The 16,187-nt window shown below is 49.9% G+C and overlaps 1 protein-coding gene across 2 annotated transcripts in view; it reads left to right on the forward strand.

Moving 5' to 3' along the window:
• The window catches only part of ARHGAP22 (Rho GTPase activating protein 22), a 155,078-nt gene that overhangs the window by 127,505 nt on the left and 11,386 nt on the right, over window positions 1-16,187 (forward strand). For both annotated transcript variants that reach the window (XM_061196359.1, XM_061196369.1), the window contains one exon: window positions 11,228-11,435. In XM_061196359.1, coding sequence (XP_061052342.1) covers window positions 11,228-11,435 — 208 coding nt within the window. The remainder of the gene's footprint in view (window positions 1-11,227; window positions 11,436-16,187) is intronic.

Here is a 16,187-nt window from a genome sequence, read left to right on the forward strand (position 1 = left end):
CAGGATGCCAGCTCTGGGCTACCGACTCCAAGTCCAGTGCTCAGCCCACGTCTGCCTCTCCAGGCCTCAGGAAGGCACCCCTGTCTGGGCGTGGGGCTGGCTAACACCAGAGGGTAGGGGTCACTTCTGCCCTGGGGACCAGCTTGCCTCGGGCAGGACACCCCCCCAAGATGTTGCCTCTCGCTGTATTTCTCTCTCCTGGGCTGATTTCAGCCTCTTGGTTGTTGAAACTTGGCTACAGCCCAGCCAATTGGTTACAGCTGTTCCGAGTAGAGCTGAGGCTCTGTAGTACCTAGCGGAGAGCAGTGCCCATAGGCACAAGTGTGGGAGTGATGGAAAGTGGATTTACAAACCGTGGCGTGCGTGCATGGAGGACGGCAAATGTCCTGGGGAGGGGAGTAGAGAACAGGAAGGGTTTACCCAAAGTTTGTGAATCTCTGGAGAGAATTTAAGAATTATTGTCCTCATTGTGTCTCTTCTCTCTGTGCCTCTCCCCCCAACTGGAGAGAGCCCTAGTATGGCCAGAGCCATACTAGGAGACTGAGGTCTCCCCTCGGGGATCAGCTCCAGAGGAAATCTCAGCTGCCTCCCTTCCCTGCTGGGTTCCGGGGGCAGGCAGAGCCCACCCTATCCTGGGCTGGCCCTCCTGGGTCAGGAGAAGGCCACATTTATCAAGCGCCTGGTGCCATAGGCTCTCCCGTGGCTGCCGACGGCCCCATGAAGTGGCAGAGACCGAGGTTCAGAGAGGTTGAGGACAGTGCCCAAGGTCACCCAGGACGGATCTGAGTCAGCTGAGTGCTGGGCCTGTCCCTTCCTGCCCCTGCTTGGGATTCTGGGGAGAGGGGAGTGAGGGCTGGGCTTTGCCAGGGAGCAGCTGGCAGGGGAGGAGGCCTGGCCCAGCTCTGAGTCCGTCCGCAGGTTCATCCAGAGGAAAGGCAGCCTCTGCCAGCTTCCTCACAAAGCGCCGGCTGTGCCACTGGAGAAGAGTGTGGGCTGGGCCCTCGAGGAACCCGCACACTGGCTGGGTTTCCAGGGATCCGACAGACCTACTGAAACTGGTTCTTGGCAAGGCTCCCCCTCTGAGACGTGCCAGGAGGGCTGAGGAAGTTCAGCACAGCCGTTCCAGGCCCTGCCAGGCTCTGGCTGAGAGACCCTGACGAGGGGAGTGGTGGGCAGGGCCCCTGGCTGAGGGAGGCCAGACCTGCAGCCTGAGCACAGGGCGCCTCCAGCAGGAGGAAGCTGGGAGCAGAGCCCTGGGAGGCTGAGCTGGAATGAGCCTTTCCCATGGGGCTCCCGGAGCATCTCCCCACCAAGGGTGGTGAGGGGGGCAGCTCACACCTGAAGCCTGTACAAGGTCGGATGCAAGGCAGCTCCACGCTGCCTTGCTGGGAATGTGGGGTCAGTCCTGGGCCTGGTGGTGGCTGGGAGCAGGGCCTCGGGGCAGCCTCTAAAGACAAGTGTAATCATCCCCATTTTATAAATGGAGAAACTGAGACCTAGGAAAGGAGGCCACTCTGCTCCTCAGTGGCTTAGTCAGGATGTGCACCTAGACCAGTGCAGGTGCAGGCTCAGAATCTTTGTCTCTGTGGCCTTCAGCCTTGACCATCACATGCCACCTGTGTTCCCATTCCCTATCCCTAGCTCAGCGCTCTCGCCAGGCTCAGCGCTTGGAGGGCCTCTGGGGGAGTCTCATCATTTCCCAGAGCCCCTGAGCCATGTATGGGGTCAGTGCTCACCAGGGCTTATGGTCCATGTCAGGACAGGGGGCTGCCATGCTCCCAGCCTCTTCAGTCGGGCTCTCTCACACCCACCCTCCAACCCCTGGGGCCCTTGTCAGACCCCCTCCCCCGGCCCCCCACTCAGGTCTGCCTTGGGGTCTCTGCTCATGCATGCCCGCAGCACCCCGCACCCCGCCTGTCTGCCTGGCTATCTCCTGCTCATTCTTAGACCCCAGTTCTGATGTTCCCCCCTCCTCTAAATCGCCTCTGTTTAGAAGCACCCGGGATCCTGTGGACTTCCATTTCCTGGCTCTCACAGCCCTGTTCAGGGGGCTGGAAGAGTGGTCTGGAAGGCTTCACAGGGGGAAGCAGTGGTTGAGCCGAGGTTGGGAGAGGGCTTCAGAGACGTGGGAGCCGCCTGACCGCAGGCACCGCATGAACGGCGGGGCTGGCCGTGCAGCAGCTGCCCTCTGCCTGGCCCAGACTGTGCCCCAGAAGCTGGTGGAGGGAGGGCGGCAGGCCCTTGCCTCTCTGCCTGCCAAGTTTGGATTTTATCCTGGGTGGGGAGGAGGGAGGCAGCAAGGGGTTTTCAGCAGAGGAGCCCGTGGTAGGATTTACATGTTTCTAGCCCTCTGGGCAGCTCTGAGACCCTCTAGGACCTAGAACAGGGTGGGGCACAAACGCAAGAGTGATGGAAGGGTGGATGGATGGATGGATGGACGAATGGACAGGTAGACAGCAGATGCCCTGGGGACAGGAAATGGGAGAGTAGGAAGGGCTGGGGCCAAGAGGAGGCTGGATGGAATTACCCAAGCTTTGTGAATCTCTAGAGAGAATTTTAGAATTCCTTTTCTCAGTGTCTCTCTTCCCTGACTATGGCCTTCAGTCACTGTAAGCCGAGGGTGGGGAGCTGAGTGCATGAATTTGGGACCACAGACTGTCCTGGACTGTGTGTCCACCCTCCTTCGCTCAGTGCTCCTTGACCTCTGTTCCAAGCCCAGCATTGGCTCAGGACTGGGGAGAGGGGGTGGTTCCCAGTGAGGATCCGGGCAGAGGCGAGTGTCTTCACATGGTCTGTGGTAGAGGCCCAGGGAGAGAGCCCAAGAGCACTGTGGTTGTGCTGAAGGCAGGATCTGGGACAGCTCACATAGGAGGGGACACCTGAGCTGTTCCCAAGGGCTAATAAGAAGTTTACACAGACTGAACAGGGAAGAGTCCTCCTGTGCACAGGCCAGGCAGCAGGAAAGCAGATGTATTGGGGATGCTCGCATAGTGGGTAAAGCGGAAGTGAAAGGGACAGGGCAGGGGCCTGAGTGGGGAGGAAGGCAGGAGGCAGGCGCCAAGGATGCAGTGCCAGGCTGGCGCCTTCCCCTCTTGAGGACCCTCTGCTTATGGGCAGTTCCCCCTGTATGTTCTCTGCCTGCTCATTTGAGGTCCTAGCAGATGCCTCTGGTCACGATAGGCCTGGTTTCCCATTTCTACCTTCTGTGGGTCAGGGCCAGTCTCCTACTTCATCCTGGCCCTGGGGGGAAGTCTGTGTCATGGAGGTTGAAGCAAAAGAGGTGAGTACCTGGCAAAGCCACATGAGTGAAGTGTGGACTGGATGTGAGGCAATAGGGAATGGTGGGGTCTGTGGAGAATTAGCAAATACATGGGCTATCAAAAGGGCACAAGTGCCACTGAACTCCGTCAGTGTAACCATTTGGGAATTCCGGCCAGGTGCCACGAGATCTGTGGATTCTTTTAAGAGAAGCTGGGAATCCAGATTTTTATATGAAATCTCTGGATTTTAAATAATTTAAAAATGTTTCAAACATCTTACTAGCTCAACAAGAGCATGTGGACCCATGTGGTTCATTGCTGGGCATAAGTGAGGTGAGAGGGAACAGTGGCTCTGTGTCCCCAGACCAACCCAGGCCACTCTCAGGCTGGGCAGAGAGGCCAGGATGCTGTGCTCAGGGCCGTTGACTGGCCCATCGGGCCCCACCTCTGTGGGCAGGGGCAGCTTGGCTCTCCCACCAAATCCCAAAAGGCAGACAGTTTTTCCTTTCTTGTCAGTATTCTAGCCTCTGCTTACCTCTGCCTGTTGCCCAAATGACCACATCCTTGGGAGCTACTGGTGAAGAAAGACAGGAGAAACACAGGAAGCGAGGCTGGTGCGTGGATAGCATCACACAGGTATCCATGCTCCAGCATGGGTGGAGAGCAGCAGTGTGGCCTAGAACATTCTCTGGACCTGGTGCCAGACTGCCTGGGTTTTGTTTGTTTGTTTGTTTTTGTTTTTTTAATTTTTATTTTATTGGAGTATAGTTGACTTACAATGCTGTGTTAGTTTCAGGTGTACAGCAAAGTGATTCAGTTATACATATACTCATTCTTTTTTAGATTCTTTTCTCATATAGATTATCACAGAATACTGAGTAGAGTTCCCTGTGCTATACATTAGGTCCTTGTTGGTTATCTATCTTATATGTAGTAGTGTGTGTGTGTTCATCGACACCCCCCGTTTCCCCTTTGGTAACCATAAGTTTGTTCTCGATATCTGTAAGTCTGTTTCTGTTTTGTAAATAAGTTCATTTGTATCTTTTTTTATTAGATTCCACATATGAGTGATATCATTTGATATTTGTCTTTCTCTGTCTCACTTCACTTAGTATGATAATCTCTAGGTCCATCCATGTTGCTGCAAATGGCATTATTTTGTTCTTTTTTTCACTGAGTAATATTCCATTGTGTGTGTGTATATATATATATATATATATATATATATATACGGTATCTTCTTTATCCATTCCTCTGATGATGGACATTTAGGTTGCTTCCGTGTCTTGGCTATTGTAAATAGTGCAGCAGTGAACATTGGGGTGTATGTATCCTTTTGGATTATGGTTTTCTGCAGATACATGCCAAGGAGTGGGATTGCTGGATCATATGGTAGCTCTGTTTTTTGCTTTTTAAGGAAGCTTCATACTGTTCTCCATAGTGGTTGTACCAGTTTACATTCCCACCAACAGTGTAGGAGGGTTCCCTTTTCTCCACACCCTCTCCAGCATTTATTGTTTGTAGATTTTTTACAAATTTTGCTGCTAGTTTAGTCCACAAATTGTTATAATCGTTTTATTTATTTATTTATTTATTTATTTATTTATTTATTTATTTTCTAGGCGTGCGGGCCTCAGTAGTTGTGGTGCATGGGCTTAGTTGCTCTGCGGCATGTGGGATCTTCCTGGACCAGGGACTGAACCTGTGTCCCCTGCATTGGCAGGCAGATTCTTATCCACCATGCCGCCAGGGAAGCCCTGTTTGTAGACTTTTTGACGATGGCCATTCTGACCTGTGTGAGGCGATACCGCATTGTTGTTTTGATTTGCATTTCTCTGGTAATTAGTGACATTGAGCATCTTTCATGTGCTTTTTTGGCCATCTGTATGTCTTCTTTGAGAAATGTCTATTTAGATCTTCTGCCCATTTTTTGATTGGGTTGTTTATTTTTTTTTTGACATAGAGCTGTGTGAGCTCTTTATATATTTTGGAGATTAATCCCTTGTCAGTTGCTTCATTTGCAAATATTTTCTCCCATTCTGTGGGTTATCTTTTTGTTTCGTTTATGGTCTCCTTTGCTGTGCAGAAGCCTTTAAGTTTAATTACGTCCAATTTGTTTATTTCCGTTTTTATTTTCATTACTCTAGGAGGTGGATCATAAAAGATATTGCTGCGATTTATGTTGTTTTCCTCTAAGAGTTTTATAGTGTCCGGCCTTACATTTAGGTCTTTGATCCATTTCGAGTTTATTTTTGTGTATGGTGTTAGAGAATGTTCTAATTTCATTGTTTTACATGTAGCTTTCCTGTTTTGCCAGCACTTTTTTTTTTTTGGAGCATGATATTTGCATTATTTTATTGATTTAAAAATAATGAAAGCAAATTTATTGGAAGAGCATTATTTTATTTACATTTAAAAGAAAAAAATTGGCTATATTGACAGGCAATATTTAAAAACCCATTTCAGAGATCAATATTTACAGCACTTTCTTTAAAATAAGACATTAACAAATCACCAACTAAATCATAAGGAATAAGCACAATTTTGTAAGCTTTTTTGGTAAGGCAAAATGCATATTATGGATAAAAGATTAGTTGTGACAATAAGCTATTATTTTCTACCCTAAATGCATGCTCAGCATCCGAGCACAGGATAGCATGACGAGCATCCAATAACAGATATCAGCCAAAACTTCAAAATTACATTCAAGATTTTGTTTTTACTTATAATTAGACATGACAATGAATTCACTGCCTTCAAGATATTGAAGTTGGTCTTCTAAATATTTAAAAACAGTTAATTTTCTTAGAACATGGATTTTAAAAATGGTTATGAAAATTCATATATTAAGCTTATAATGATGCCAGGAGTATACTCTACCTTTTAATTTTTTTTTTTTTTTTTTTACTAATTGTGAAAATGAAAATAGAAATATTCTAATACTAATTACATAGTATTATATACTTACTAATTATATATGTATTGTGTATGTACTATGTATTATGTATGTACTAATTACATAGTATTGATACTTAGTATTTTCTAAGGTTGGAGGGAAAATCCATTGTTTTTGGGTCAAGGACTTACTCAGCTACAGTCCTGTGTTTCAGGCATGAAGTGCTCAGGCATTTTAGATTTTCTAGTAAACATTAGTGTAACTCTAAAATTACCTGGCATGACCAACACCACTTATTGAAGAGCCTGTCTTTTCTCCATTGTACAGTCTTGCTTCCGTTGTCATAGATTAATTGACCATAGGTGCGTGAGTTTATTTTTGGGCTTTTTCTCCTGTTCCATTGATCTATACTTCTGTTTTTGTGCCAGTACCATACTGTTTTGATTACTGCAGCTTTGTAGTATAGTCTGAAGTCAGGGAGTTTGATTCCTCGAGCTCTGTTTTTCTTTCTCAGGATTGCTTTGGCTATTCAGGGTCTTTTGTGTTTCCACATAAATTTTAAGATTTTTTGTTCTAGTTCTGTGAAAAATGCCACTGGTAATTTGATAGGGATTGCATTGAATCTGTAGATTGCCTTGGGTAGTATAGTCATTTTGACAATATTGATTCTCTAATCCAAGAACATGGTATATCCTTCCATCTGTTTGTGTCATCTCCAATTTCTTTCATCAGAGTATTATAGTTTTCAGAGTAGAGGCTTTTGTCTCCTTAGGTAGGTTTATTCCTAGGTATTTTATTCTTTTTGATGCAATGGTAAATGGGATTGTTTCCTTAATTTCTCTTTCTGATATTTCATTTTAGTGTATATGAATGCAAGAGATTTCTGTGTGTTAATTTTGTATCCTGCAACTTTACCAAATTTATTGATGAGCTCTAGTAGTTTTCTGGTAGCATCTTTAGGATTTTCTATGTATATCGTGTCATCTGCAAACAGTGATGGTTTTACTTCTTCTTTTCCAATTTGGATTCCTTCTATTTCTTGGACTTCCAAAACTATGTTGAACAAAAGTTGTGACAGTGGACATTCTTGCCTTGTTCCTGATCTTAGAGGGAATGCTTTCAGCTTTTCACCATTGAGAATGATGTTAGCTGTGGGTTTGTCATATATGGCCTTTATTATGTTGAGGTAAGTTCCCTCTGTTCGCACTTTCTGGAGAGCTTTTATCATAAATGCGTGTTGAATCTTGTTAAAAGCCTTTTCTGCATCTATTGAGATGATCATATGGTTTTTATTCTTCACTTTGTTAATGTGGTGTATCACACTGATTGATTTGCAGATATTGAAGAATCCTTGCATTTCCTGGGATAAATCCCACTTGATCATGGTGTATGATCCTTTTAATATATTTTTGGATTTGGTTTGCTACTATTTTGTTGAATATTTTTGCATCTATGTTCATCAGTGATACTGGCCTGTAATTTTCTTTTTGTGGTATCTTTGTCTGGTTTTGGTATCAGGGTGATGGTGGCCTCATATAAAGAACTTGGGGGAGTGTTCCTTCCTCTGCAGTTTTTTGGAAGAGTTTGAGAAGGATAGGTGTTAACTTTTCTCTAAATGTTTGATAGAATTCGCCTGTGAAGCCATCTGGTCCTGGACTTTTGTTGGAAGTATTTTAATCACTGTTTCAATTTCATTACTTGTGATTGGTCCGTTCATATTTTCTATTTCTTCCTGGTTCAGTCTTGGGAGATTGTACCTTTCTAAGAATTTGTCCATTTCTTCTAGGTTGTCCATTTTATTGGCATATATTTGCTTGTAGTAGTCTCTTATGATCCTTTGTATTTCTGTGGTGTCAGTTGTAACTTCTCCCTTTTCATTTCTAATTTTATTGATTTGAGTCCTCTCCCTTTTTTTCTTGATGAGTCTGGCTAAAGGTTTATCAATTTTGTTTATCTTCTCAAAGAACCAGCTTTTAGTTTCATTGATCTTTGCTATTGTTTTCTTCGTCTCTACTTATTTCTGCTCTGATTTTTATGATTTCTTTCCTTCTACTAACTTTGGGTTTTGTTTGTTCTTCTTTCTCTAGTTGCTTTAGGTGTAAGTTTAGGTTATTTGAGGTTTTTCTTGTTTCCCAAGGTAAGATTGTATTGTTATAAACTTCCCTCTTAGAACTGCTTTTGCTGCATCCCATGAGTTTTGGACCATCATGTTTTCATTGTCATTTGTCTCTAGGCATTTTTAAATTTCTTCTTTGATTTCTTCAGTGATCCCTTGGTTGTTTAGTAACATATTGTTTAGCCTCTATGTGTTTGTGTTTTTTACAGTTTTTATCCTATAATTGATTTCTAATCTCATAGCATTGTGGTCGGAAAAGACGCTTGATATGATTTCAGTATTCTTAAATTCACTCATTTGTGGCCCAAGATGTGGTCTATCCAGGAGAATGTTCCATGTAGACTGCCTGGGTTTGAACCTTGACCCTGCCACATACTGAGTGAACTTGGGCACATTCTGAAGCCTGCTGCCTCTCAGTTTGTTCATCTGGAAATTGGAAATGATGATGATGGTGATGATGATAACAATAATGGTAATATTCCCTAAGTTATCCAGCTGTCTGAGGATCAAATATGTTGATACATGTAAAGTGCTTAGAACATCACCTGGCACCATGAGTGCCATGTCTCGGCCAGTTCAGCACACTTTCCTTGTGCACATATGTATGCATGCACACACACACATATGCACACACAAGTCCACATGCATGTGTATGCATGAACACTCACACATTCACACACACATACATCCACACACTTCTCCCCAAAGTATTGATGGCGTCACTGGGTGCCTTCCTTGTGGGCATGTTTTCTAGAAGGGAGAAATCTCATCCCCCAGGTTCTATATACTTTGTCTTTAGGTCGAGCAGCGTGAGAAGGAACATTGACTGAGTCCTGCTCTATGTCAGGCACTGTCTTAGGGACTGATGTATCTTATTTTAAAACAGCCATTGTGTGTGGGAAGCTACAGTAGGCAGCCATCCGTCCTGCCACCCTCTCACCTGGCTGGCTCAGCACTCAGGTCTCGGGAGGCCACCTGCCTGGGCTGCATCCCTCTGGGAGGACAGAACTGCCTGTACAGAATGGAGCTTTGATGTCATGCTCTGGCCCACCCCACAGCCGCCCTGCGGGGATGGTCTCTGAGTCAGAGATAGGGAGATGGCAGATGGCGGGCCTTCCAGAGGCCTTGTAGAGCTTAGGGCTGGGAGAAGTCTGTTTCTCCTTCACTATCACTGTGAGTTAGGGAGCTTCATGGATCTCCACTCCTTCCACTCTTTGCCTGGGCTGCCAGGAACCTCTTTGCCCAGTTGTGTATTTAGTTGTCACAGGTTTTCTGGGTCAAAAGTTCCTTTACCTTCTTGCTCTCTGCCTCTGTCCCTCATTTGCTTTCTTGTCCTGTATTAAATGTTTTGGATATTTTGCTTCCTATTTTTTTTTTTTTTTTTTGCAAATGTTATTGAAATATAGCAAACAGAAAGGTGAACAGATCACAGGTGTCACAAGTGTGTAGTTTAATGATTTTTCTCAAAGTGAACAAAGCTGGGTCAGCAGTGCCCAGGTCCAGAATCCGAGTATTAACAGCACCCCCAGATCCCCTCAGGCTCCTTCCAGTCACTGACCCACCAAGGTAACCATGTTCTGACCTGGTTTTGCACTTTACATAAATGGAGTCATGCAGTGTACACTCTGGGTCTGGCTTCTGCTAGCAATTATGGGTGTTTTTTTTTTCATTTTAAAAAATTTTGGTAAAAATAGGTCTGACATAAAATTTTAACCATTTTTAAGTGTACAATTCAGTGGCATTAAGTATATTCGTCATGTGCAATCATCACTATCATTCATCTCCAGAACTCTTTTCATCTTGTAAAACAGACTTTGTACCCATTAAACAATAACTGTCCATTCCATTGTCCTCCAATCCCTGGCAACCACCATTCTACCTTCCGTCTCTATGAATTTGATTATTCTAAGTACCTCCTATAAGTGGAATCATACAGTATTTTACTTGTTTTAGTGGACTGGCTTATTTCACTCGGCAAAATGTCCTCAAGGTTTGTCCATGTTATAGCATGTGTCAGAATTTCCTTTTTATGGCTGAATAATATTCTGTTGTATGTATGTATCACATTTTGTTTATCCATCTATCCATTGATGGACACTTGGGTTGCTTCCGCCATTTGGATGTTGTGAATAATACTACTGTGAACATGGGTGTACATATATTTGCTCAAGTCTCTGCTTTCACTTCTTTTGGGTATATAGAATTGCTGGATCATATGGTAACTCTGTTTTAAATTTTTTGAGGTGCCTCCATACTGTTTTCCACAGCGGCTGCACCATTTTACATTCCCATGAACAGGGCACAAGGGTTCCAATTTCTTGACATCCTCACCAACATGTTTTCTGTTTTTTGGATAGTAACCGTCCTCCTGGGTGTGAGGTGGTTTTGATTTGCATTTCGCTAATGATCAGTGATGCTGAGTTGTGATTCTGCTCTCACATCATCTGTCGTCTGTCTTTTTGCCTGAGCTGTGCCCCACCTGTTGTCATTGCTGTCCCATGCTCCACGGTACGAGTAGACCATGACAACCCCGCTCATTCTGCCGCTCATGGGCATTAGGTAGTTTCCCATTTGGAGGAATTGCAAGGGAGTGCCACTAAGAACATTCTAGAGTGCGTCTTTCGGTGGACATAGTGTTGGGTTTTTAAATGCAAGCCACTTCCACTTGGAGGTTAGTGTTGCATAAATAAGCCAATCAATAAAATGCATAATGCATGCTCCCTGAGGGCCCTCCCTGAGGGTCCTCAGGCTTGTACAAGCTCCACAGGCCAGGCCAGGCCAGGCCCCTGCCCGCTATGCCCTCCTGCCCCGTCCCAGCTGCCTGGTGCCTGCCCTCCCAGTTTCTAACCTGCTCCCTCACGGGGGAGCCACCCTTGGCCCTCTGTTGTCTCCAGCGCCCTCCCCCACAGCCGAGCCGGCTAGCTGAGGGTGTGACCAGCTCCTCTCTGTGCCCAGGGGTCTTTGGGCAGCGCCTGGAGGACACAGTCCACCACGAGCGGAAGTATGGCCCGCGCCTGGCACCCCTGCTGGTGGAGCAGTGTGTGGACTTCATCCGGGAGCGCGGGCTCACCGAGGAGGGCCTCTTCCGCATGCCTGGCCAGGCCAACCTGGTGAGGGACCTGCAGGATTCCTTCGACTGTGGGGAGAAGCCACTGTTTGACAGGTGAGCTCCTGGGAGGGGTGCAGATAGGGCCACCTGTCCATTCCCCTGCATAGCCTCCTCTCAGGATGCCAGCTGAGAGGCATGGGTGCAGGATGGAGGATGGGATGGCGCCCTACACTGGCACATGTGCCCAGCCAGCCCTCCCAATGGGCGGAGTGCGGGGCACAGAATCACTGCAGCAGCCCTGCATCTCCCTTAGGGGTGGATCCTGCCACCTCCACGTGGGCTGTATCCACTGTGGATGCCCGTAAGCCCACCCCAGCAGGAGCAGGGAAAGGCGTCTGCTGGCACCATCCAGGACTCCAGGCCTTCTGCATGGTCTGTTTCTTGGCTCTGCTTTCTTGGGATGACTTGCCCCCCAGGCTCCTTTGGTGCCAAGATGGAGGCGTGGCTCCAGCCTCACATTCTCACAGGTTTTGGGGGCGGAGGAGCAAGTCTCCTCCACCTGTCCTGGGCCAGTGCCCATCCTACCCCATCACTGGGGCTTACTGGGTTCTGGGCTCCACCCCGGGATAGTCAGCCTCACTTAGAGCCCAGGGGCTAAGAACGGGGGAGAGGTAGCTGTTTGGGGGCCTCTTCTCTCTGATGGTATCTCCATCATGGGGCAGTTTTTCATAGAAAATTCTTTCTGTATCAAGCCAGCCCTGGCCCCCATGGAGCGTCTGCCCATTCTTCTCAGATCTGCCTTCACAGACGAGGGCCCCTCTGTTGCAGGATAGGTCCGCAGGTTTCTGCTGGCAGCCCTGGTGTTTTCAGATCTTTTCCTCTCAGGGCAGAACACTTCCAGCCCCTCCAGCATCTGCCTAGACCCATCACCACAGCCAGGAGAGTCTGTCAATTCCTTTTTCACATGTGGAGCCTGGGACTGATCACCACTCCCCAGAGGGGGTCTACCCAGGAGGGCATAGGGGTTCCTTCATCTGGAGCCTCGTGAATTTTCATCTGATACTCTGAGCTTGTGGTTCATTATTTATAATCTCAGTGAGCTTGTGGTCCACTCTGAACCTCTGCCAGCCAAGCCTCTTCCATCCTGTGCCTGTGTGGCTGTGGGATAGGGTTGGAGATTGCTTCAAATAATGCTTCTCTGTGGTTCCTGGAAACTTGCTCTTGACATTGAGGTTTTTTAGAGAAGGGACCACGGCCCCGGTTGCCACTGACCCCACACCCTGAGCACTCCCCTGGCTGTGGATGACCACGGCCTCTCCTTTCTCTGCTCCCCCCGTCACTGGGAAGGTGCTGAGGAGCTGAGTGTGGTGTGCTGGTGGGAAATCTGAGGGAAGTGATGTGATCCGTAGCCAGAGGGACCCTCGGTTCCAGAACCAAGGAGAGGATTCTGGGGGCAGGTGTGGGGTTGGGTGTCCTCTGTTTCAACAGGGCAACAATAGGGTGTGAGAGCAGGTGAGTGCACCTGGGAGGGCATGAGGGAGAAGAGAGGAAAGGGGACAACCTGAGAAGCCCTATCTTGGAGGATGGGTTGGAGGTGATCCCAGGAAGAGGAGTAGAAGTGTCCAGAGAGAGACACGGGAGCCCAGGGAAGGCCTGCTCCACACTGCTGAGAGGTCGGGAGTCAGGGCTGCAAGGCGGGGGTGTCTGAGGGGCTCTGCTTCTCCAGTGGGTGTTCAACAGGTGGGCCAGAAGGGGAGAGGATCCAGGCTGAGGCCTTCAGGAACCGCAGCTTGCACAGAGCATGTGTGCAGCGGGGGCAAAGCCGAGGAAGGCACTCCAGGGAGCTGGGTTTGGTCCTGAGGCCCAAGAGGCCAGGCACAGTTTGAGTAGGGCGGCGGCCAGATCTCATTTCGTGTTTGCAGATATCTCCCGAGTTGGCATCAGGCGGTAAGACAGTATATCTGGATCCCCAGGAGCTACCAAAAGTCCAGGTTCCAGGCCCCGCCCTCCCCACTCCTGTGGAATCAGACACACGAATGAGGAGTGGGAATCTGCATGTATAAAAGCCCCCAGTGACTCTGCTCAGCAACCAGATTTAGGGGCCAGTGGCCAAGGGGGAACCCCACGCCAGGTGGGGGCAGAAGCAAGGGTAAGGGGCATGACGGGGCAGGGCAAGCCCCCCTTTGCACCTTCCAACCTCAACCTCTCCTCAGCCTCTCTTCCCCCGCCCTCCCTCTCCCTACCTGACCCCCTGCTTCCATCTGGAGCATCCCACACTAGCCCTGCCCTCAGTGCGTTTACAGACTTTTCTTCAATGGTCATATGTCCATTTTATGGATTAGAACCCAAGGCTGGGAGACCCCATGTAACTCACCCAAGATGCCCAGAGGTGGGCTCTGCCCAGCTGGATCCTGGCCTCTTTCCTAGAGCCCCTTGCCCTCCACCTACATCCCCCCTCCAGGAAAGTTCCTCTCTCAGCCTGCTCACCCTTCCAGAACCATCCTGCTTCTCCCTCCTGTCATCCGACAGCCTCTCACCTAGGGTCTCCACTCCCGTACCCACCTTTGCCCGTCCTCAGCCCCTGAACACCAGGGCTCCTCCACCCACCTTTCCAGGACCCTTCTCCACAGTGTTCCCTGCACTGCCGCAGCTGGCCTGGGCTCTGAGTGCCTCTCCCTTCTGGAAGCTTCTCCCGGGGTATCTGACCCCATTGTCTCCCACTTCCTGGTATCTCCTCTGGCCCCGCATTGTGCCCACCCCCAACGCAGGCATCCCAAGGCTCCTCTTCTCCACTTCCTGACAGGATTGTCCTAGGGCTGCTCCCCTCACCCACATGCTGGCAGAGCCCATCCGGGACCGAGCTGGCTCGCTCCATGCACCTAGACACGCTCTGCACTGTGAACTCCGGCCTCCAGTCCTGGACTCGCTCCTCCATACAGAGCCCCACCTGGCCTGGAAGCTGCAGTCACCACACCTGTCCCTTCCTGCCACCCTGGTCTCTAGTCCCTGGCCTGTAGCAGCTCTCCCAGCCCTGTCCGTGCTGTTGCCGAGCATCTCGAGGACGGTCTCCCCCGTGCCCCACCTTGGTGGCTCTGGTGACTCTCGCAACAACTCTTCTTACATCACTTCGCACCCATCCATTGAGAGAGAGCGCTTGGTAGGTGTGGGGGAGTGGCCGTGAACACGACAGACAGCAGACAAGGCCCTGCCCTCACGTGGCCAGGACAGATGACAAATAAATGCACTCAGGGAACCAGCCCGGGTTCCCATCACCAAGCTCCCCTTGGCCTGGCCCACCGCACAGAGCAGGCAGCCCGGCCTCCAGGGAGGTAGTGCTTGGTGACTGGGCTGGGATGGGATAGATGGGCCAGGCCACCGCCTGGAGAGCGGACTGCATCGGAGCGAGGTGTAGGGGGCAGGAGACCACAGCTGTGTTCTGGATGGACATTGGTGTCGGCGGGGGTGAGGGGGTCTTTGGGAATGAAGAGATGCAGGGGAATGGCGGCATTACCAGATCCATCCTGCAGATGGAGAAACTGAGGCTGGGGGTTATCTGCCTCATGGCGGGTTACCTGCTGTGCAACAGCGAGGGCAGAAGCTGATGTGGACCCCCGGGCGAGCCCTTGTCTCCAGCTGTTGCCCCCCTTGCCCGTGCGCCCAGCCCCCCTCCACTGCACACTGTGCGCCTGCTTCGGGGAGAGGGAGCAGGACAGGTGACAACACCTGCCCCGAAAGGGCTCACAGGCTGGTGGGCACCCGTTGTGCTCTGGGCTGCGAACATTCTCCTTGAGTGCTGGAGCTGGGGGCTGGATTCAGGCAGGTGTGTGTGGGAGGGGAGGGTCTGAGGGGAGTTTAGGGAGAAAGTGACCAGAAGAAGCCTTGGGTCAACTGTGGGGAGTGCGGAGAGAGGGAGGAAGTGAATTTCTAGGGAGGGAGAAAGAAGGTGAGGCAGTCAGGGCTGGGCCAAGCTCCCAGACGCGGGAGCACTGTAACCCGGGCAGCCAGCAGCCGCCGGGATGGGGCTCTGGGCAGGGACGCGGAGGCAAGGTCTGCAGCATCGAGGGGCCGCTCTGCGTCTACTTGCCCAGATCAGAAATGCTTCCACCTCCTCCATCGGGGGAGACATAATGGCTGGCCCTTGTCCGAAGGCCAGCAGCTGATCCTCCTGGCTTCCCATCCCTCCCCGCATCCTCCTGGGGCTCCTGCTCACACAGTGGCTGGCAGTGAACTCATGGGGTCCCCAGGTGGGAGAAGGGACATTGGGCTCAATGCTGGGTACCCACTGGGGACCTAAGCACCCAGGAAATGGATGTGTCAGCAGAGGAGGTGGCTGAGAGAAGGCACTGAATGGTGTGGGTGGCAGCATGCCTGGCTGGAGAGGGGAGGTGGGGGCAGGGATGGGGGCCGCTCCACTGGCCAGACCGAGAGCCACCAAGAGCCACCAGTCCTGAGGCAGGGAGGGGCTCTGGGTGCATGAGTTTGAGGTGCATGTAGCCCTGTGGAACCCCAGAATTCCAAATGCCAGGGCGGAAGGGACCCCAGGGCTTACCTCAGTGATACCAGCCTTGGACAGCCAGGGCCAGGTGGCACCTTAATGGCACAGCCACGTTCTTTTGGTCCTAGGCCCATCTTTCCTGAGCACCTCCCATGAGGGAAATGCGGGTCCAGCGTTTAAATCCAGGACCCTAGAAAAGCAGATGAAATACCTGGGGCCTAGCCCAGCCTGGAAGGCAAACTTGGAGGAGGTGCCAAGACTGCAGTCCAGGACCTGAACCCAGAGTCCAAACAGGCCCAGGGCTGCCGCCCTCCACAGGGCCCACTTCAGCCTGGGCAGTTCCCAGCTATGAGCAGGAGACTGATGCCTGG

This window comes from Eubalaena glacialis, chromosome 1 (genome assembly GCF_028564815.1).
Source record: "Eubalaena glacialis isolate mEubGla1 chromosome 1, mEubGla1.1.hap2.+ XY, whole genome shotgun sequence".
Lineage (NCBI taxonomy): Eukaryota > Metazoa > Chordata > Mammalia > Artiodactyla > Balaenidae > Eubalaena > Eubalaena glacialis.